We start from the raw sequence: 23,406 nt of genomic DNA on the forward strand, positions 1-23,406 counted from the left end.
CCAGAATCCCGACAATTGGCGATCCCATTCTAGTAACTCTGTCGGGAACTTTGTTGAAAATTCAACTCCATTATAGTCAATTCAGTCGTGAAAATGCAACCCCATCCAGCGGCACATCCCCATTAGGCCACTAATAGGAAGTACCCCCCCCCCCCCTGGGGGCGTTCTCGTTGCCGTCGCCGTTGTCGTTACTTAAGCTCCCTATTGTACAACGTGAAGGAGGTGGAATAATCTCGATGGATTCACGACAATGCAAAGTTGTTTTTTTGAGATGACGTTTTTATCACCGTAAGTTCCTTATATCATCTTTTGTGGGTTGAGTGTTAAACTCCGTTTTTTACATCACTTCAAATGGGGTTTGAATTAAATTTTTAATCAATACTAGATTTTTTTGCAAGAATTGATAGCCTCGATCTGCAGCTTTTTACACCTATGTGCATTTAGTTGTAGGATAACTCATCAAGAGAGGCGCTCTGACGAGCAGGTAGCAATCATACATAACGATCATTTTGATAAGTGTGTATCTCAGACTCGTTTTCCTTGGACGTTCTGTTGAACGTGAAATGAATCGCGGAAAAAACAACTATGATTATCTGATGAGCAGCCTTTTGAAATCCGCGTGAAAAGTGAACCAGAATGTTGGAGTCGAAAGAAGTCTGGATCGGGTGCTGCGCAGTCCCACGCGGTTAGCATGATTGAAATGCCAGCAGAATGTACCTGTTGCAGGCAATATCTAACCAGCTGGCACACAGAGTAGTCATTAATGATCAAATTAGTGGACCGTTCATTACTTTTTATCTAAGTCGAGCTCCGGACATTTTAAGAACTGGGACGCTGAAACTAAGTTTTTTCAAGAAAACTCCGTCGTCAGGGAAAAAATTAAAAAAAAAAGGTATAACAAGTTTGGGACCGATTTAAAAATTGTTTTTTTCTAACTTGCGGTACAAGCGAATTGTTTGACTGCTAATTGTTGATGTTGATTTTTTTTTTCAAGTGAAAGAAAGACATTCCCCTCTCTCTAAAATTCAACATGGCGGCTTGGAAATCGATCATTACAGGGGCCCATTACTTTATTGTACGCTTGAGTCAACCATTTCTCGTATCGTTCTATTTTTTAAAACTACTATATTTTGACGTATGTGACGTATGTGACTGAGAACATACGTGAAGTGGTTCAAATACGTCACATACCTATGTGACGTAATAAATGGCTGACCATAGGTCGCTTATGATTGGCTATTCTGAAAACACCCAGTAAAGCCCCCCTGCGAGGTGCTTTTAAAAATAGAAAGATGCGGGAAAGCGTTGACTCACAGGGTTAATATGGAAGATGGAGGCTCCGGCTAATGGGCTTCTGATCATTATCATATGAAGGTAACAAATCTCATGCTAGGGGCGCTTTCCGTTCGACCAAAAGTTCGAAAAACCGGCTAATGAATCGAATGAAACGATAGTAGTCCGGAAAACATTCTTGGAAAGTTGGGTATAAGTTATGAAGTGGTCCTGAAATTCGGGAATTCTGGAACAACTAGAAATCCCTTCCCATTGGTTCATTCCACCTCGGGCGCAATTGATGTTTCCATTTTGGGGCAGTACTCGTTGCTGTGGTTGGTTTCGAGCGGCCAACTGGAAAATACAAGAAATTATTGAAATTTTTTACCAGACCTTTTGGTCGAATGGAAAGCGCCTTAGGTCTATGTCGTCATTTTCACAAACCAAGCTTTCTTTAGACGAGTTCTTAAATACGTTTCAGATCGTACGAGCGAGCCTTTTCAAACCAAAGGGTACTAATAAATTATGTAAGACATCTGATTGGCTGGAAAGGTCACGATTCGTGGAAAAATCAATCTGAACATAACTCAGTCCGAAAAACGCCGTGACACTAATATACCGAAGACGCACGCTTCAGGTCACGTGCTCCTGTTGTAGGCAACTGTTTTTTTTAAATTATGGCACTGAATCACGTGATCAGTTATGATTCATTTGCAGCGCCTTGAATACGTTCGATACTATGAATCTTGGGTAACAGTCCTGGTACATGACGTAGTAGACATGCCGTTGTGCGTGGTCGTAAACTGTCTGGTCCGGTTCCTCCATGACCTCCTCGATCATTTGGCGAGTTCTGTGGTCTATGCTGACCTGTTACAAGAAGTAAATATTCACTATTTTAAGCATTAGAGGACTTTTTCCGTGTTTGCACAGACTAATCTAAACACGAGGGGCGTTGGGAAAAATCGAGACTGTTATGTTTCTTTACGTGGCGTATTTAAAATGTTGCGAGCAGACATCCGTTAACTCTATTGGCCTCGGTGAGTCTCCAGAGGATCCGATGGACTTCGTTGGACTATTAGTCCCCAATCTGCTAATTTCAAGTGTTTAGACTTCCGGTAACTCCATTTGACTCAATGCGACTCCAGTGGACTCCGATAGACTTCACGTGAAACAGATACGACTTCCGGTTCTAGCTGATAGTAGATCTAGTTGAGTGTATTGGACATGTGTGTAAATTTTGAGAATGATGCTTATAAATCAGGCTATGCAAATACGGAAAGAGCCTTTATAAAATAACGTCCTCTGGAAAAAGCACAGGGAGTGACGTGACAACTAATGTTTGCATACCGGCGCTCTCATGCAAACACATCTACAGGTGGTTTTCACATGACGTCATCGCCACCATATTGGTGGACGAAAACAAAAGATCTCGTATTGACTCCTTTTGTTCGTCCACCAGAAATTGTACATTGCAGCATTGCTATTTGCGTCTCTAGAGATTGATTGCAAACCACCCATACCAACCAATTGCCAGCTTACGATAGATATTACAACACCTATGACAACTGCTTCATTAACAGCAAAACTAGTTGTTTGCAACGAAACTATTGGGATAATGCAACAATAGTGAAATGAACAAATGCTGAATGACGGACAGAAGAAGCTCACGAGAGAAAAACTGTTTGCGTCATCCAACGCACCGCTCCGTCGGAACGCGCTCTGGCAGGAAAACATCTTGGAGCGCCAATCTTTACCATTCACTTTTGCAGAATTTCCAAATCCAAACGCAAGACATCGGTCCACTAAAAATGGAATACTCTCAGTTCAGAAATTTGAACTTGACTTTTTGTGGAAACAGAACAATGTTGAATTTGATTTTTTTGCATCAAAGCATCTCTTTCCTCCTCAGGCCTGCTTAAGCCATTGATAAAGGAGACGTGGAAACGTTTTGTTTTAATTCAGTACAAAATAATTTTTATCAACCTCTGCTTACCTCTTTCGGCGATTCTGACGATAAGTAATCGCGGTAAATGGTTTGCGCAAGCTCTTTGACCGCTGCCTGATCTGTTTCTTTCTTGAGTTTCTCCACCGCCAACCAAAATAACAAGTTTTCTTCAGAATATTGAGACTTCAAAAAGTCGTGAAAGATTTTTACGCCAGCTGTCAAAGTAAAAAAATCATAAAAATGAAAGCGACTCTTTGTAAGGTTGAATTACTGGTTCTGGGCAACCAAAAGAATTTATCCATTTTCAACAGAACGTGAAAATGGCTGCTTCCATAAGGTGGAGTGTTGAGAATTGATCCCAATTTCGATCCAGTTGATCCAACACTGTTTTTTAATTGGATGAATGTTGAATGACATTGTTGGTGCATTACCTGGCCGGTTAACGAATGTTACCCAAATATGCATCAATGTTTGGAGAAGGGTTTATGCACCGATCATCTCGAAACTTCAACATCCCCCCCCCCCCCCCCCTTCCTTCCCAGGCAAACCACGGTCATTTGAACATTTGAAGATTGGATCGTTCAAAGTCCCGCCAAAATAGCTTTCAAATGCCCTACCCTGTGATCGGATTTGTCTGTCTGTGTCCAACTTTTGGAGACCTTTTTTGTAAGCCAGTCACTCACAAATGCTATATCTCTTCCTTTAAACTCTTCCATCTCGTCCAAACACGTGTTTTATGGCTGTTAGCGACTTCGGCGCCCGAAAAAAAATCATTTGAAACCTGACTCTTCCGGTTCAATTCTCCCTACCCCACACAGGCAAAGGTCAAATTCCCTACTTCCCAGGCACAGAAGATAGTCAAATGCCCGGGGTTTACCCGGGGGGGGGGGGGATGTTGAAGTTTCGATTTGATCGGCGCATTACAAGTCAATGGCACTTTTAGATGCAGTCTCGTTCTAATAGAAGAAGAGGTGGGCGAGTCGGTATCTTGTTAATATGACAGGAGGCCAATTTAATAAATAATCTCAAAGTCATCACAAGTTTTGTAATTTCGCTCTTCTTTCTTTATCTGAGCAATCTGAGGATATAATTACGCGATTCGAGGTGTTTCCCATAGGCAGCTAAATCCTAGTTTTTAACAGAAAAAAAACACGTTTTGTCCAACAAATATCGAATGGTATATTATTAGAGTGATATTCCTATTTCTATATGCTAGAAGTCACCAAACAAAAGAGCACTTTACTAATATTATTTTGCCCAGTATTAATTCTTAACCCATCAATTTCAGCAAATCGTTTTTCACTTGTTCTTTTTCGTCTCTCTTTGTACTTAAGGTGATTCCTTAGTAATAGAAGTTGTCGTGAGATTTTCTTTAAACTTTCTCGATTGTTCCCTACATTATGGTGACTCGAAATGTGCAATTAAAAAAATAGGTCACCAAGCTCGTTTGGGAGACAACTTGCTCAAGTTGATTAGTGGATCATTGCGATTTCATCTATCAAGGACAAATTTGTTCCACCACTTCATGCTATACGTTTCGCAGGAACAGGAAGCACAGCTTTGAGGTAATTCTTAAGTAACAAAACAGGTGTATTGTGTTGTTCAAAAGGAATAATTAACGTTTTTTTTTATGGCAAAGGCACACGTCATGAAAAGGCACTGACTACAAATATTCCTCCGGTGCGTGATCTCGAGGAGACAGTTTTGTGTCTTCGAGTGATGGCTACGAATACTTTTTGCCCTGTAACTTTTTTTTCTGATGTAAATTTTTAATTTTTTTTTAAACAGCACAAAGAGGAGGAGTAAGAGAATAAAATGATGCCAAAAAGAAGATAGGTCACGCACCAAGCTCGACCCCTCGACAACACGTCTCCCCGATAGCGCGATTTTACTTTCACTCTCGGATTGAAATGACTCTTTAAGTTTCAGCAAGGCTATCAATCGCCCTTTTTTTTGCGAGAATCTAAAGAGTTTTCCGTTTTTCTTTTTACTACTGTGTTCTGAAAATGGCCATTCTTCTTTCTGGCGAGCTTTCCCGCACAAAAGGTCGCCATTTTGAAATGTTTTTTGGCCACGTTGGATACTGTATATCAATATTCACACATGGTTACGAGTTTTTATGGTTAAATTTAAACATTATTTTGTTAAGAAATACCCGGTTGAGACTTGTGAGACAAAGATAACAGAACTGAGCCGTGAAATTTGATCATAAAGCCTCTTAGCCATGCCTTAATACGAACATGGCTTATGTTGTGTTATGACCAGAACAGGATGCGCAGGGCAATACTAGGGAATCACCTTAACGCTATTATCTATTAACGATCGAGATGTTCATTCTCCCAACTAGCAGTTCTTTGTTTTGTAGTCATGAGAATTTGCTATTATATCAAGATCACAACTCTGAAGCTGATAATAATCTTCACTCTCAATACCTGTCTGACTGACATTTCATTGAAATTGTGATGAGAATTTACATACCGATCACTCCAGAGGAGTCGAAGGGTAAAAAAAACCTATTTTCTTTCGAGGGCATATAACGGGCTTACCAATATTTTGTCGTTTTCTATAATTTTTGTAATTTCCATTGCACATTTTAGCAACCCTAATTTACACGAAACGTGGAGTAAGATAAATGAATAAAAAAAACAAGCAAAAACAAGTCGCGTTACGTTTTACAAGACAACAATGAAATTTAAATTTAGAAAAGTAATCTTTACATTTTGGATTAGAATTAATCTTGTTTTACGGGCCCAGTTGTGCAAATATTGTTTTCCAGAAAAAAGGCAGAGACGTTTTTTTTGTGGGGTCGTGTATGCAAAGAAAAAAAAAAAATAAATAAAAAATAAAACAAACCCGACAGTGTGAAAAAAAGAAACCTGTGAATTGGTTAGTTTCTAAGAAGCTATGGTGTTGCATCGATGGAGACTGAAACAAGAAAATTTAGTTTTATTGGTTTTGTAGAGATTGAGAGTGCCTTGTTGAAATATTCGAGATTGTTTTCGGTATTCTGTGTTACCTTGGTGTAGTGATATGATAGGCCAGAAAATGTCACTTTATGGGAGGAGTGCATGGTTAGGAAAGTTGAAACAGGGTTGCGACACGCCTTTGCACTTCTCAACTGTAAACACAACTGGAAGGAGGCGACCGGTTCACTATTTTCAAAATGTGCGTGGTGTTGAGATCATCGTAAACAAATTCAGATGAAGGCGTATAAAGGCCTTAGCGGAACGATTTCCCGCGCTCCAACCTCTGGGAAAAGTGGCCTGTCCTAATTTGAGTGGTACTTACTTTTGCTTGTAAGTAGTTTTTCAAAGCTTATTCCCCATTCTTCGACTTCCTCTCTGCTCGGTCTTAAATCAAACAAGAAAATGAAAGAAGATTCGCTCAACAGTGAATTTCTATATCAATTTGCGGTCTTTCCCTAGCACAGTCACAAATGGACTTTACGCCCGAAAACAAACAAAGGCTCGCCATTTTAACCAATCAGGAGAAGCCATGTCACGCGTGACTGCTTCTGCCATGTTTTTTTCAGGGACATAACAAGTAACAACCATTTTTCGCGGGAACGGGTATTCTAAAAATAGACTCATTTGTGTCTGTGCTGGGGAGCCCTCCCATGCCATAAACGCATTCTTATCTAATTCACTCTTGATTCGTTTTGATAGCAGACATGTCGGTGAGGATAATAATCGGGCCATTTGTTAGCAATTTGCTAGTTCGGCTGTCGTGTTAATTAAAAAAAACATGTACAACGCGTTTGAATCGAAAGGGCAAAGATGCAAGCCTCACGTACACTACTTATATTTGCCCTACGATTTTTCGCCGGTGACCTGTCACAGAAACGTGCATTTCGTTGCGATCTCCATACTGTTTCCAAGATCGCAGTTCTCGTGTTTAGCACCCAGAATATCAATAACGTCCCTTGGCAACATGCACAGTTATTAAAGCGAAGGTCCCTTTTGTAACCATTATGCATCCCTTGTTATAACGGGATCGTATCCATGTGACGTCATAAACTATCAGCCGCCATGTTGGTGCACCTGCGCTCACGTATAGTTTTATGCAAATTAGGTAACTTGACATAGTGGTGTTTTGGAAAAGAATGGCTTGTGATCAAGATCCTTCAACTTCCTCAGCTGATATCAGTAAAGAATTATCAATTCCTTTGTCTCAATACGAAAAAAAGAGAAAGCGCTATATGGAGAAAATAGCGGATCCTGTTTAGATGGAGGGGAAACGCTACGAGCCCGACTGTTTACCACCCGTGGAACCAATTGATTTACTGTGCTATCTAGTTCTTGAAACTAGCTTCTACACTCAGGAGCAATTAAAAGGTTTTAAAATTCTTGAGGTATACAACAAGTGGTCTTAGGATTTGTAGAAAGCGTACAGTGCCACTTTATTTCCAACAAGTTTGTTGCCTTGGCCAAGATGAGACGATCTCAGCGTATGGATGAACGATGCTTTGATTGCCGTCTGGATCATCACTAAGAAGTATGGCGTTACCAATTTGTGCACACTGTTTGGGATGATTAGCGGAATCTTGCTCCCACATTGCAAGCGTTTGTGATTATGGAAGGGATTCTAGACATACACACTCCTTAATCTCTCCCAATTTTTTTCCACGACCGAAAATCGCACACAATTAGCTTCCTTAATGTAACCCGCAGTACATTTTGTTTTCTGAACAAATTCTGCATAAACTATTGTCAACTATTTTCAAGTACATTTAAAAATAATAGTTTATGCAAAATTTGTGGGGAAAACAAAATGCTTTGAGGAATTATATGAAGGTTGCTAATACCACCTTGTTGTAAACGGTGTTGGAAGGTGCACCAACATGGAAGCCAATTTGTTTGAGTTGATCACGTGACTGATTTGACCCTTTGTGTATTCAGTGCTTTTATCTATCAGTATTGGTGCTGAGCTTAAGTATCGTGGCCTCTGGGGACTTCCAAAGAGTATGCGACTGTACGCATATGCACAAATCGGAAAGAAACCATTTATTGCGTGACTTCTACAGAACGCAACGAGAACTTGACTGGTTTTTTTCTCCAGTAAGTCTTTCGCAACGCATTTCCGGCTGTTGAACAATACCCGGAAATTCAAACATTTGACCTTCGATTCACTGTTTATCTTAATTAATATGAGATTTAAAATAAAAAGTCTAATCTTTTAAAAGTAATCTACAGTTAACTAATGTCACCACAGAGTCTGCTCGCAATATTTTTTATATTGAACAAAAGGCAAAATATTGGCCATTTCGATGCACGGCAGAGAACAGTGCTAAAAATAATGAAACACTGTACTAATTTTCATAGACTAAGCTTTGTAAAAGACACAATAATGCCTCTTTAATTGCTGAAAAGATGTTTCCCATCATCGGAGATTAACTAAGACAAAAGCATCTAAGACGAAACAAGCCATATCATCTTAGGTTATTTTCGAGTCAGTCCAGACATATTTTTATGTCAAAAACTGTCGAAAACATTCCTAAATTGTCTATTTCTGTCACTTACTATAAAAATCGTATGTCGATATGATTAAATTCCCTGATATTTAGGAAATGAAAAAAAATTTACGATTAAATATATTTATTTAGTTCTAATTGTCCTCCCGAATCCCCCAAGATTCTCGAAGAAATACACACGAGTGGTGCGATACAAGTGTTCTCAGATTTAGTTTCAATGGGGATGAAACGAGTTTAATCGACGCAAAAAAATAAACTACACGACAAGCAGGGAAACGCTCTGTTGAACCTTAAGAACATACGTTCTACTACAAAAGACGAGAATTTCCGCTTCGGGTAAAGAAATAATAACGTTCTATTCTTTACCTCGAGTTTTATCTAAAGAAGGTCGATATTTTTAATTTCCGGCAGATTGCCCTCGCCAAATTCTGGAAGATTAGAAAAGAATGGAATACTGTGACTAATTGTCCCTTGAAACTCGATAGGATGCAAGTTTTGTAAGCCCTTTTCAACGTACATAAAAAATACTTTATTATCGATCGAAAGAAGCTTCATCTTTTGCATAGAATTTCCGAATCTACTTCGGAACGAAGCTCTCTCAAACAGACCATTCAATTGCCGATATAAATTTAGTTTTACTAGAATGTTCTGATCATCGAGATTCTATATTTCGACATATTTTCGTCGAGTAGATTGAAATTTGCATGGTCTTGCTTCGGTTCTTTCAATGGGTTACTGAATTATACAGCAATTTAGCAAGCGCAAACGTACTACAATAACTACGCCATAAGTGGGAACTGCCGCATCCGGCAACAACACAACCAGAAAAATGCTAATCATTATTTAAGCTTATCACTTACTTGGGACTGTAGTTTTTGCTCGAAGAAGGATCCATACTGCCCACACGGAATCTCCTGGCCGGGCTGTTGGTGTTGAGGAAGCAGAATAAAGATTCGAAATCCATAAGTAATATTGGTTGACCAGCACTGATCGCAATCAATTGACGAAAGCAAATAAAACAAACCAGTATCTATTTTACACCCTACGGAAACTCCTTTGCGGTCATAAGGAAATAATTCAAATTTTTGACAGTTTAATTACTGGCACAAAACACGAATCACGAGTTTGACCCCGCTATGGCCACCCAGTTGAATCAATTTGGGAGCGTTCCAGATCTTATTTCTTTAGCTTTGGGGACAAATTCCTTTTCTCCAAGAAACTAGAAAATGAAAGTTCAATTTTTTTTTTGTTGGGGAAATCGGAGATACGTGGCAGGGCGTTTTACAGTTAAGCTGAATATTGAAGGATTAGCTTCAGAGATTTCGGTTTTAAATTCCTTTTAATTAATCGTCTTAAAAGGACGAAAAAAAAAATTTGGAGATTTAAAATTCCCTTGCTTTGACGGGAAGATTAACTGCGCACACAAAAAAAGCCATCAATGTAAAGAGGGTTTATTACTTTTTTTAGTGACAACTCGTATTTTTTATTGCCTTTGTAAGTTCTGTAGTTTGGCTTCATGTACGCGAACTTTGGTGATCGTGCTGATATTAACCATGCATAAAGCTCACTGTGGATTGCATTAAAATTTTAACGAAGATATTTTCTAACAGTATAAATGTTTGTGCAATATGACATGTCTCGTGCACATCATATTGACTCAAAATGCTAAGAAGGGCTACCCGTCTGCACGAATTCCAGAAAAAATGAGGTAGAGATTATCAGGCTCGGTCTTTTCGCTTTCCTCAGTGTTGTTTGAAATGTGTTTAGGTCACATGATGAAGAATATATGAAATTCAGTTGATGGGACTGTGGGTGTGTAAAGTGAAGCCCGGCAGATGCCTTCAACATTTGCTTACACATCCGTTCGATTTTCTTGAACGATGTTAAACTATTTTCAACACTGCTGTTCAACAAATTCGAACGGATGTTAAAGCAGTTTGCCAGGGCCTTAATTGTGACAGGAAGACCATTGCATGTAAAAAACATATGCATATTCTTTGACAACGCACTCGGAAGTACAGTAACTTGATGCTCAGGTTAGCGGTAACGCTTATGAAAGAGATTACTGATAAGTAATGCGGCAAATAGGGCAATACTTCCCTCGCCTTTTATCATCTTATACTGTAACCTTTTCAAAAACTGTAAGATCGCACATTGATTATTAGAAATCACCTATCATCTGTAACATTGTAATTAAGTGCTAGCAGGGCTTTCTCTTCACAGCACCTTTCTTCGTGTAAATTAATATTTATTGGAAAAAAGTACCTTCTGTTTCTAAATATATGATGACCCAATAGAATTCAGTAAAATTTGAGTCCCACTCTATGATAAGCAATCGTGCACTCAACCATTATCTGGTTTCAAGTCCCATCTGGGTTTTTCTTTAGTCCCAATTGGTCATCAAATATTCTTTGTATCTTTAACTGATGTTTCTTGTATTTCTCGAAGTTTGATGAAAAGTTGTTTCTTCAGTGATTCGCAGTTTCTTCCAGCTGAAGTGTTTTTTGAAGTTTGACCCCATTCACCTTTGGAGCGATGTCTTAAGTCATGCCCCTCTCGTACCATGAAGCGATGCAACGCCCATGTTTTGACGCTGTCTGCGTTAACAATCTGCTCTTTTCCATGCAGACTTAAATATTTTTGCAGTGCCGGGAATAATCGTACAGCTCTTCTGAGCGATCTAATCCGAACATCTTATCGGGGCTTACAGCACAGACATTACAGCGTAAGCCAAAGATCAAATCCCTCAGTGTTCATTTCGCACGCACTTAAAAAGAAACCGTAAAGGAAAATCACGCACTTAATACCAGCTGGCGGTTGAAAGTAAATGAGAATGCATTTAAACCCCGACAACTTCGCCTTCCATTCTTTTGGTGGTTTGCAATCCTCCAGGGACAATTGACAGTTAAAATGGCGAAAGGTAGAAATTACTGCACGACGAACAAAGCTCTATTGTCTGTGTCATCAAACATGCAGGTGATCACGCTCAACGTGCGAACCAGCTACGATATGTAGCTGCTGATTAGTCTTTGAAATACTGATATAAAGAAAAACTCGATCGGATTAAAGAACACATGATACGAAGAATCGCATTTAGCGATAAAGGTTATTTTTCTTTGGCTTTCAGAATGGAGAGACCAGTGAACTTTTAGTTTAAGGTTGACGCACAATTTTTCAGAATTGTTTTCAAAAATCGTTCGAAACCTTGAAAAAGATTAGTCAGCTTTTGGCATAGTCGCACACTCATAGTATGACACTCCGTATATTTTACTGATAAAGTTATATGACCCGTGGCTCGCTTTTTAGAGACAACCCTTTCGCTCACCGTTTCCGCAAAACTTGTGAGCAAGAGGACGGCAACAGCCACCGCGGCAATCATGAACGCAAGCCACTGAATCGTGCTGATATCCAAATTAGTGACCGGGTCAATTCTGAAATTTGGTCTCGTGCTGCGCGTGCTTCATGCATCTTAGTCTATTTCTTTGACGCACTTGCCTTTGGCAGAATGAAGTAAAACGTGCTCGGGACAAATCGATGGTTTGCTGAGTTGAAATATTCGGATATCCAGGTCAAACCTGATCAAATATTATTTCCCGTTACTGTGACAATTTCGCGATTTCTCCTATATCTCTTACATTGTCCAGATAAGTCCGATAAATTCACGGGAACACATCGGAGCCCAACAAACTGACTTTCTCCCTGCTTCCTCTTGTGTGGCTTCATAGCTCATTTGGTTTAGGATTGTACCAGCATCGCAGAGGTCACGGATTCGAGTCTTCCTGGAGCCACCTGATTTTTTCGTGTATCTATAAGGGACAATTGCTTAAGTGCGATCGAGGATCACTTCTCCATTTCGTAAAAAGTTAACCGCACCTACGGGGCGTGCATAACTTTTCTTTTCTCGTTCATTAAACCTATTATATTGTTTATTGGCGTTCTTGTAGCCGTCACAGTCCTTGCTTAGCTGTGCCCCTATTACTAAAAGTTTACTCTCCTAACTACTTTCTTAGATTTCTTCGATAGCTGGTCATGAGAATTTCCTGTTATATCAGGATCATATCCTTTAAGCTGATAATAATCTTCATTCTCAATACTTGTCTACCTGACAGTGTATTGAAAATTGAGAGGTGAGTTTACATACTGATAAAAAAAAGACCACCGTGACCGTGATAATAATGTTTAAAAAAGAAAGAGCGGATCGATTTCAATTGAGTGTCGTAAAACCGTGAATACCAAAGTATTTACAACAGATGCAAAGAGCGCAATGAACCAATCCAAATTCGTGGCAGTTCCGCGTAACCAGGAGCCCATCACCCGGAGCCTCCATCCAGACTATATCCTTGAGTCAACCTTTGCCGGTATCTTTTTATTTTTAGAACCGTCTCTGAGACGAACGCGATTACTGGTGCGTGACTGCTTGTGACGTAATACAATAACTTTGTTCTTATTGGACGGCATAATGAATTCGCAGGAATTCGAACATCTAAAAATAAAAAGATACGGGCAAAGATTGTCTCCAAGGGTTTATTTGGGAGATTCAGGCTCCGGGTGATGGGCTCCTGGCGTAACTTGCTCAAAGCGCGGGAAAAATCGGGCGTGCAAGTCGTGATTGGTGGTCATTAGTTGATAAACTGGCGTGAGATTTTTAAACCAATCACTGAGGGTAGCAATTGCAATCGTGTTATCTTTTTTGACAGTCATTTGAAAACTGCACTAAAAGAAATTCCACATACCAATACCAATCACAGGAGCAACAGAAGCACGAACATAAGCAACAATAGTCTTTTCGTCTGCTGTTGTATATCGGTTCACGCGCGACTTCCTCGAATTCAAGAGTGGCTTTCTTGATGTTAGTCTCCTTCAAGTATATTTCCAGCTGTGTGTTTTGAGTCTGAAAAAAAAAAGTGAAAATTACGGGTGTCTATTTCCGGAAGCTCTCCAACTGAAGAAACTGAAACATCCGGCGGGAAGTAGCAAGAAAAATCAGCGCACTGCGTCATTGTTTAATTAATCAAGGAAAACCGGATATGAAAAGATAACTTTATTCAAAAAGGGAGACTCAATCTTCTAACTCACGGCAAAAGAGGATGAATGAGGTAAGAGAACGAATCACCATGCCTCATCATAGTTTAAAAAAAACTATTTTGAGCCTCGCAAAGCTATTTTAAGTTCTCGTTTCCAATGCCGGGCATATTTAAAATTTCATTACTTCATTACAACTGGCCAATCAGATGCCTCTCTAAAAATAGCTGCGTAGCCTATCATACTGGAAGAAGCCAATGTATGGGGGATTCATTTTCTTTCCTCATCCTCTCTTGCATACGGGCCTGTAGGTATACCAGAGTGGACAGACCACAACATTGGGAACTCCATGCCGTACTCTTTACGAATAGTGTGTGGGTTCCGTTATTAACATTGAAGATTTGTGAGACGGAGACTACGGATTATCGTACCTTATCCGAGTCTAAGCATTTGCATATGTCATTATAAAGGCAGCACTTTCTCCCGCTTATTTAAAGACTCAGAGTATTGGGTCCTTAATTCCGGAGTTGTCCGATATTAAACCAATTGAGCCAACAGGTAGGCTCAATTCATGGAAACTTGGCGATTACCCAAAAACTATTTCCATTTAACTTGTTGAAAGCTCGGCCCTGGGTAATCAATACGCAAATATTGAAAAATGCTGTCTGGCGACGGCGACCGCATCGAGAAAACAACGAAACCATTGGTTAATGAACGGAAACAATAGGTTTATACGCGCAAAATGTAGTCTTTACATTTTGTATAAGTAGCTAATTCTTTGTGGACGTGGAAAATCACCTTTATTTAAGATTTTGTAGACTATAAAGGAGAAGATGAGAAGCAAAGTCAACTGAAGGGACATTTCAGAGATATTTTTGGAGACAAATGATCTGGAACTGTGTCAAGTTGCGGGATAAGTGGACAATAGACCTTCTCATAAATGGCGGTCAATTTATTATTCTTTTGTCCAAGTGCAAATTAGCCTACCAAGTGTCGATACTATACAGTGAATTGAAGAGAATTCTTGCTCTAAAATGAGGTTTGGTAGGCCAATTTTCGGATCGTGTCGTAGCTCATTGAACGGGCTTTAGGATTGGCCAAAAGAACAATTGAACGAACAAAGATAACAATGGATTTAGCACAGAAAACAAGAGGATGTTCGACACTATACAGCCAACGAAATATAGTATTCAACAAGAGGTACGACCCCGGGAGGTGGGACAATCTTCACATTAACAAAAAACAATAAAAGAGACGCCATTCAGGAATAAGTATATTCGTGATAAGTTAGGGGCATACATTTTCAAGTTTGCGGCGTGGGAAGGGCTGCTAATAATTATAAGGGGAGGAAGGAGCGTATATGCTTGCCTTTCATTGCATGCTTACCCGTGACCAGTCCTGTTCAATCGGTTGACTGAAGTCGTAATACCATGACGTATCGTGGTTTCGACTATGGACTGATTCGGTCTACAAAAGAGAAAAGAAAACATGTATTGTCCACGGAGGCTTGCTTATAACTATAGAAACGTTCAATGAAAAGAGGTTGGCGATTTTTTAAAGAAAAGATTAAGACAGGTTTCGATGCATCTAACATCTTCCATAGTTATGACGAATATTTGAAAAACTGTTGAATTTGTAACAGTCTAGGAATGCATGATTAAAAACAAATTGGACTTAAAATTCTTTTAGAAAAGAACACAAATAGCAAGTGAACATAGCCTAAGGACATACATCGAAACATGTCTTACAAACTAAAGAGCATCGTTATTTTTTTAAAACTGAATCGTGATTAGATCGGATGAACTGCTTTCTGGACTAGTAAGAGAGCAAAATAAGTTTCAATATGGATTATACCAGTTAGAAATTTTACCAAAGAAAAGACAATTGAAATACGAAAGAAAGACAAAACGAGAAGGTGTTGTTTAGTCTGAACAAAGACGTTTCTTTTCTTGCGTTTACATGAGACCAGCCAGACAATGATCGAACACAGACCGATCTGACTCATCTTGGTTGCTGGACTGAGACGAGAAACTCTCGTACAGATCTGAGTTCGTTTTCTGATGTTACGGGTCCAGAAATTCCAAGCCTGTATGCTTTTGGGTCAGCGATATTATTACACAAAAGATATCATTTCTTCCCGAAACCATGCATTAAGCATTTTGTCACGGTTTCATGTATACGGCTATGCAAATTTCATACCGGCACATGTTCATGATACCAGGTCTGAGTTCGTCCTGGTCTCATGTAAATACCCCCAACTAGCGATAGTTCAAACAGTGATGAACTTTGATATCCCTGAACTTGAGTAATTAGCGATTGCGGAACCTTAGGGCCTCCACAGGCGAGGCAAATTGTTTTGGATGACTATTTCCAGATGACTTTAAAAATAATACCCGGCAACAAATGGAGAACCGCCGACTTTAAATTTCGTTTGCGTCCACCGTAATTAGACTCAGTCTGTAGTCGAACCTACCTATCGTATACGACACATGCAACTTTAATTCAGAAGATGTCAAGAACGTTTTCAGACTCAAATCTCCAAAAAAAGAAAAAAAAATAAACAGAACGTTTGACCTCAGCCCAAAAATTAATCTTTCTTATAAAAAAGAGTGTATGTACTGATATGTCTTGGTAAATGGCTCCAGCCGATGTCGAAATGTCTTAACGTGGGATTCCGGTAAATGTGTGCGACCCTGAAATTCTTTTGCCTTCATTAAATCCAATTAATAGTATCATTGTTAAACTCAATGATACTACATCTGTAACATAAATTACAATCTTAGGAATATCGAGACTGATCTAGCACTTCCAAGGTCATACACAAATTTTTTGAAGCGCAGCTTTAAGTATATTGGTGCAATACTCTGGAACAATCTTTCCTATGAGGCAAAGACCGCACAATCGCTTTCGGATTTCAAACACAAACTTGCCTTCTCGCCTTCCATGCCTTCTACTGCGGGATCGCACTGATTCCATGTAATATACTTTTTCTTTTAAATACATGTATATTTTACTGTAACGTGTTTACCTACGTCCCACCTGGAAACCAGCTTTTGTTGTTAAGAATCCCAACTGGCCGGAGGCAAACCAGTTGGCTATTTACAAGTGCAGCTGGGAAGTTGAACCAGGGACTACCAGGATCAAATTCAACGAGTGATCAGAGCGGGTCTTGAACCCGGGATCCCCGGATCTCAAGGCAAGCGCTATAACCAGTGGTTTTAAGGGGAGTACGTGGTTGTTAATCATTCAATGGATAGACAAGCATTAGGAGGAAGAATTTTTATCTAAATTGAATTTTTTGTGGATTTATTTAAATTCCAATGGGGCTGTGGACAAAAAAACATCTGCCTCAGCCAAAAACAAAACCCGGAACCCAGATATGAACAAATTCAAATCTTACGGAAGATAATTAGTTACAAAAGAAAAACACCATTATTATAAAGATAATCCCTAATACAAAGAGATGTGTCACCTTCATTAAAAAAAGGTGATTTGCTTATTCACGTTCATTAAGGAAAAAGTACTTTGCTTATTTTAATAATTAAGAAAATTAGACGGACAACTCAGTGACATGATCGATTCATTTGTCAGTTTTTCGAAACAGGTTTCGAAACAGAGTTCACCTTTCCAAACAGCCATCAAATTAAAATACAGAAACCTGAGGAGGTTTGAACGCGCAAAAATCAATGCCTTAACCCTCATATATAATTATCCGTCCTCCAGGCTTAAAATAGAAGACTTTATATTTCTTAAAATTCGCTTCCGTTTACAGTACTGAAATTCTGCACACACAGTTTGCCAGACAGACAGCCAAAACGTGTTTGTCTTTGAATTGCGAAACTTGTGATTCTCAACCCACAAATAATATTTCTTTAAGATTGGAGTTTTTTTAATGAAATTTTTGGTCGAAAAGTGAATTTCTATCGCCATGGTGTAGGCCCTAACAATGATAGGAGAAAGTTTTCTGTATCTTTTCCGCGGTTTTCTTCAAATGCCGGGTTCACAATGTTTCACTCCCGTTTTTGCGTAATGAAAACAATTAATACATGAGATATAGAAAGGAAAAAAAAGAATTTACCTCTGTGCTATCAGGGCGATCAGTAGAATACATTTTAAAAGCTAGTAAAATGGGTTTTACCTCTTTTTAACTTGCAAACGGTCGACAATATAAAGATTCTAGGGATTTTTGCTGGCAATTCACTAAACGTATTTCCTCTCGATTAAGTCAAGAACAAAGAAAATTCGAAAGATATTGGGCGCAGACAGGAAATAATGGGGTTACAAACCAATCACCTCGGTTGTAAGGCTACATGTTTGTTTTAAGTTTTATATAAATTTTCATGATTTAATCTGTGAAATTGCCTGAGCAATCGAACAAAGCAGTTCAGAATTGATCACATTAAAGAAGCAAGGAGTTTGGCCGGAACAAAGGACTGTAAATGTCTCTTACATGTAAATCTACGTACGTGTTAAATTCTAATGTGCGTTTTTCCATTGTATGTAGCTTTCTACCCCGCAAGCAGTTGGTTTCTCCCACGCATACCGAGAGAGAAACCACTGCGAGCAACCGTTTGTTTCTTTGAGTGAGCCGCCGTCCAAAGTCAGGGACAAATAAATTGAATTTGAACCGGTAAAACGAGTTAGTAAACTCGTTTTGGCACTCTCTCGTGCGTTCAGCTACGTAACTGCTGCGGCGATCTTTTCATATTTCTCCCGCGAAATAAGACGAAGAAATGCATGACGCCATTCACGTGGGGTGTGACGTATTTCGCACATGCTTGATGGCAAATCAAACGGTTGCTCGCATTGGTTTCTCTCTCTGGATGCGCAGGAGAAACCAACTACTCGCAGGGTAGTAACTTCCTTCCTCCCTTGAGACAATTACGTGTGGCGACAGCCTCCCTAATTACATATCATAATTTAGTACCATATAGTAACTATGCTCAAAACTAAACACAACTTTTGCAGTAATCTTTGGCGGAGACCTTTGGAGGCACGCATTTCGTGTGAACTTTCAAGGTTCAACAGCTATGACCAATCGCAAGAAACTAACTTGACGTCATAGCGTCACCGATCCGGAACCGCCTCTGTTTTTTTTGCGGAGAAGGTAGTCTAAAAATAGATCGATCTGAAAAAATTCCGTGACGTTGGGTTAGTATGGGAGTTGTTCGCTCCAAGTCATGGGCTCCTGTCACTTGCTTAGTTGTATGAAACGTTTTGATTTGACTTGATTTGCGTTAATTTCAGTTTACAGTGCCCGCAATTAGTGTTCCAGCGCTAGAACGACTAAACATTTAAATAAAGTTCCTTTCCTTTGATTCCAGGTAGCCAGACATTTCTTGTGTTTGTGCATAGATACTATCAGCACTCGAAGACGCAATTCGTATGGGTAATCAAAAGGTGACCAGTGAAAATAGGGAATAATTTCACGCACATTTCGTCCAAAATCAAATAATTTCCCAGCCTTTAGGCGAGGGCAATTTGTTTGATTTTGGACAAAAGTCAAGTGGAATTATTCCCTGATTTTACGAGTATACAAATATCATGGGGTGATTTCTTTCATAAGACGCCATTTTGGCAATGCAGGAAAAGTTGCCATGGCAACATTGTGTAATTATAAAATAACGCTGAAATTTCGCTTTAAAATTAAAGAGTGATTTGTTACCCATCTCATTGCCCCCGCAATAACAAGGGCCAGAGGCCAGGAACCGAGGAGGTAACCTAGAAGTCCCCGCGTAAAAAGGGTAAATGTCTAAATTGGTAGATATTGTAGTGGGAATCATTCTCGATTTGCTCAACCGGGCGCGCAAAGTGGTATCGGTATTGCTTAGACGGGCGCGCAAGTGGTATTGGTATTGTTCTACACGAACGAGGTGTTTTAGGAATGACGAAGTAGAAACTCGCTCGTAGAACCAAAGTGCTGTTCGGCTTAGCGATTGAAAAATCAAACATATTGAAGCAGATCTGATGCAAATCGAGTTACCTGGCTCAGAAATTGATTTTGTCCGGACACAAATCAGAAACAGGGGCGAGCGACGATTTGCCAGACGCAAATCGGAAACAGGGGCGACATGTTCATACTATCCTTCGCCCTCAAGGGCCATGGGTCAATAGCCCTTGCGGACTACGGGTCTAATTGTTAATTAGTAATAGTAATAGGACCGCGTGGTTCCTGGTGGAGTACAATACACGTTATTCCAAAATGGCCGCCACTTTAGTATTCTTTAGTTTCCATGCAAATTGGCCCTTTTGGCCTCGTTCAAGGTTAAATATTCTTTTGAATTTTACGTTTTAAAGCGAGACTACAAGGGCCAATTTGCATGGAAACAAAAGAATACTAAAATGGCGGCCATTTTGGAACAAGGAGAATCCAGGGAATAATCGAGCGAGTAATTTCAAAATTGGCCGAGCGTGCAGCGCGAAGCCGATTTTGAATTACGAGCACAATTACTCCCTGACGACACGAATTCCTTTTACCAAATACGCGACAAATAGGCGAGCACGGTATCAATCAGATTCGAGAATTTTGTAATGGTTACCCTCTATATAGAGGTCGATCGAGTCTACATAAATCGACTTGAAGCAGAAACGTTAAGGCTTTAATGTTTTTGAGCCAATTTATAATCCGTGTAAAAATGAGAATATTTGGACACTAATCCGGCTCCCACACCGTGAAATGGAAAAGAAAATCAACAGGAAAATTCACTGTCAACAAAGTGATAAGAAATGAACTTTGCACGCATTCAATAATGAGTTTTCGGAAACTGTTCTTATTGCGCCTATTATGAGTTTATTGCTGAAGTATTCTAATTCGATGCTTAGGAAAGATATAAACAAAGGAGCATGTTCCTTTACATAACACTTAAAGGTCTCTGTCTTTAAACGTGTCTTTGTATAATCCCGTTAGTCATTTAAAGGGCAAAATATAAGATCACCGAGAAAATTACGTAGATCACAAAGAAGGACAAATGATTCGTCGTTCTCTACTGTGTTCTCCTTCTAGTTGGCCTGCATGCAGCGCGAAGAACACGGCATTAGCGCCCAGCCAGTTTATTTTTTGGAGACGGATGCAAGCTAACGTGTATCTCATGTTGAACAGCTGTTTTTAAATTCTCTACTTGCACAAATGCCATAATACACCTCTTTATCCCCCCATATGAGCATAGGCACATTGTTTTCGATTTCTCTCAAACAATTATTATTCAAAATCTTGGGGGGTAACGGGGTAAAAGAGTTTTATTATGGGATTTGTGCAAGTAGAGAATATCATCTTGAGAAATTGAACGAAATTCTGCGCAATAATGGGGCAACGAGCCTGTGGCGACAAAATGCTTCCAATTTACACAACAGCTGCAGCAGCTGCAACAATACAACCTTCATATTTAAAGACGTTTTAAAGCCCCTTGGGACATATCTGTTTCTTTTAGTTTTTCCGTTGTTCTTGGCCTTACAAACGTTGTCACAAAGAATTAAATATACTGGAACTCGAAAAAAATCCCTTTAAAGTTCAAGCCAACATAATTTTATCATATTTCGAACCTAGCTAGCTAGTAGGTAAGAGGAACAAACACCATATTTCAATTTCCAAAAGGAAATCTCTAATGACTTTGTTTAGAAATGTCAGTTTTGATCAGACTGTCAGTTTCTACAAGATTTTTTTTCATTTTTCGTACAGAGTTTCATTGCTGTCTACCAGGATTGAATGAAATGTTTTGCAAATTTTGGAGTTCCGTTAACAGCAAATTGCACTTCTACGTCACTGAGCCACGATTTTGCATGATATACAAATTTTGGGTTTTCGTGAAGCTATCGAAAATGCTGCATGTAAATTTATAAAACCTTGCAACCTTAAAGATGTTTGTACCGAATCACGATGTTATCAAAGAACACTGTCGCCTCTCGTAATCGATCTGCTCCAATTTGACGAAAAATTTGAAGCCCAAACGAAATACTGTAAAACGTTATCACGTATCCCTTCCACAAAGTAGAGTAATGTTTGTTTTTCCTTGGTAAAAGGAAATTTTTTAAAACTTGTTAATCATAAAGTAAATAAAATATCTACAGTATTAAAAATAAAACTTTACTCTGCAACATATGTATGATTTCTCTGTTGCAAAATAGATACTTTTCGCACTTATGTATAAAATTAGAATAATCCTGTAAACATAAATGGATTCCAGGATGGAACAAAACGGATTCTTCTGTTTAAAAATTCGGAAGGTGCTGCATAGCAAGGCCTTTCGATATAAAGCCTGTCGGATTACTTCCTCCATAAGTCCTATAGTTTATTTTGAGTTTTTTAAGCGCGATTGCGTAACTGTGCGATATTCAGACGATATGTCTCTCAGAGAGTTAAATATTCTTTTGGAGAGATTAACAAAAGACAAGAAAAAAAAATACGAAAAATAAACAGTTGGCAACGCTAAAAGGCCACAAGCAATCTTCGTTGCTATGAAGAAAATATTCTAACGCGGCGCTATCTTATATATGAACTGACCTTCCAAGTTTTTGCGCTCATCGGCCTGGCGAATCAAGAAGCTTTTTCGTCTCAATTTACCAGTTTTCACTGGAGGGAAGGGGTTCCTCCAGAAATCAACGAAAAAACAATCTGGATATGGAAAACAAGCAAATACGGGTTAAGGGCTCGTCTGACTTTTCATTCAATACCGTGTTCGCGTAGGATAAAATAATTAAAACATCGCGAAAATGGCCCATTTCAAAATGGCAGCCAAGAACTTTCTCCCTTTCTCTCAGTCCGCAGAAGCGTAATGAAATATAGAACTAAACGGTGGCGTCAAAGACAGCACACAAAAACACAAACCTGAGGTGCTTGTTCATTCAATCGATTGCTTGACCCGACTGGAGGTAAAATAATATCGCTGTAGTCTTGTCGCTAATTCACATATGCCAATAAAATTGACACCGAAGACAGAAGTCATTGAAAGGACAAGGAAATTTGCATAACTTATTTCGGGATTAAATATGAGTAATGTCGAACTTCTTTGGAAGTCAAGTCGATATTTCGACCACGGCTCGAACCAAGTTGACCTCCAAAAGCTCTTCCCAATTTTATTTGCTGTATTGTAGTCCAGACTTGCTCTCCGAAAAGAGAAATGATTCGAAATAATATCGGAGGCAACATACGGAAGTTATTTCATAATGAGCTCAAATAAATAGGATTTTGTGTGTTATTTGTTTGTGAGGCTTAAAAAGGAAAGCAGCAATGATAATTTTTTTTGGCTGGTAAAATTCACCAAAGGGGGTAATAAATGTAAAAACCTTTTGCCAAACATGACGATTATCAGGCCGTTATATACGAGAATATCTCCGAGTCACTTTTCGATATTTCTGCTATCATTGTCTTCACTGGGAATATTGATTAGGTTGTCTGATGCAATCGAAAAATGAGGACCAAAACACCTGGCTTGGAAGTATGTGTTGACGACGGAATAAACAGTGAATTTCGTCATTGAGCGTCCAGTCGAAGCCGCATTGAGGTGGCGTTGTATGCTCAAACACCGAGCTCAAGCATCACTTGGACCAAAAATTAGATTTTTCTCCGCTTGTTTCGAATTCAAAATCCATTACGCCATCTATTCAATTCTCAGTTGATCGCTATTCAACACAGTTATGTTAATATGAATTGTTTATGAGCTTGGCGAGCACGAAACTGTATTTTAACTCAACTGTGACGTTC

General features: G+C 39.2%; 1 protein-coding gene across 1 annotated transcript; it reads right to left on the reverse strand.

Moving 5' to 3' along the window:
* Positions 1–258: 258 nt before the first annotated feature.
* LOC137977646 (regulator of G-protein signaling rgs-2-like) lies at positions 259–22,761 on the reverse strand. Its single transcript, XM_068824932.1, has 8 exons — positions 22,531–22,761; positions 22,207–22,317; positions 15,096–15,176; positions 13,421–13,578; positions 9,548–9,610; positions 6,506–6,567; positions 3,266–3,432; positions 259–2,139 (listed from the first exon to the last, which is right to left on the reverse strand). Exons 2-8 carry the CDS (start codon positions 22,225–22,227, stop codon positions 1,969–1,971), a joined length of 723 nt encoding a protein of 240 aa, XP_068681033.1. The 5' UTR covers positions 22,228–22,317; positions 22,531–22,761; the 3' UTR covers positions 259–1,968.
* Between the last annotated feature and the right edge of the window lie 645 nt (positions 22,762–23,406).

This window comes from Montipora foliosa, chromosome 11 (assembly GCF_036669935.1).
Source record: "Montipora foliosa isolate CH-2021 chromosome 11, ASM3666993v2, whole genome shotgun sequence".
Classification (NCBI taxonomy): Eukaryota; Metazoa; Cnidaria; class Anthozoa; order Scleractinia; family Acroporidae; genus Montipora; species Montipora foliosa.

Coding starts and splice junctions, on each gene's coding strand:
- LOC137977646 (XM_068824932.1), bottom strand. CDS start 22,227: ATGAGCGCAAAAACTTGGAAG. Junction 15,177..22,206: donor TGAGCGCAAAAACTTGGAAG/GTCAGTTCATAT, acceptor TCTCTTTTGTAG/ACCGAATCAGTCCATAGTCG. Junction 13,579..15,095: donor TTGAACAGGACTGGTCACGG/GTAAGCATGCAA, acceptor TTTTTTTTTCAG/ACTCAAAACACACAGCTGGA.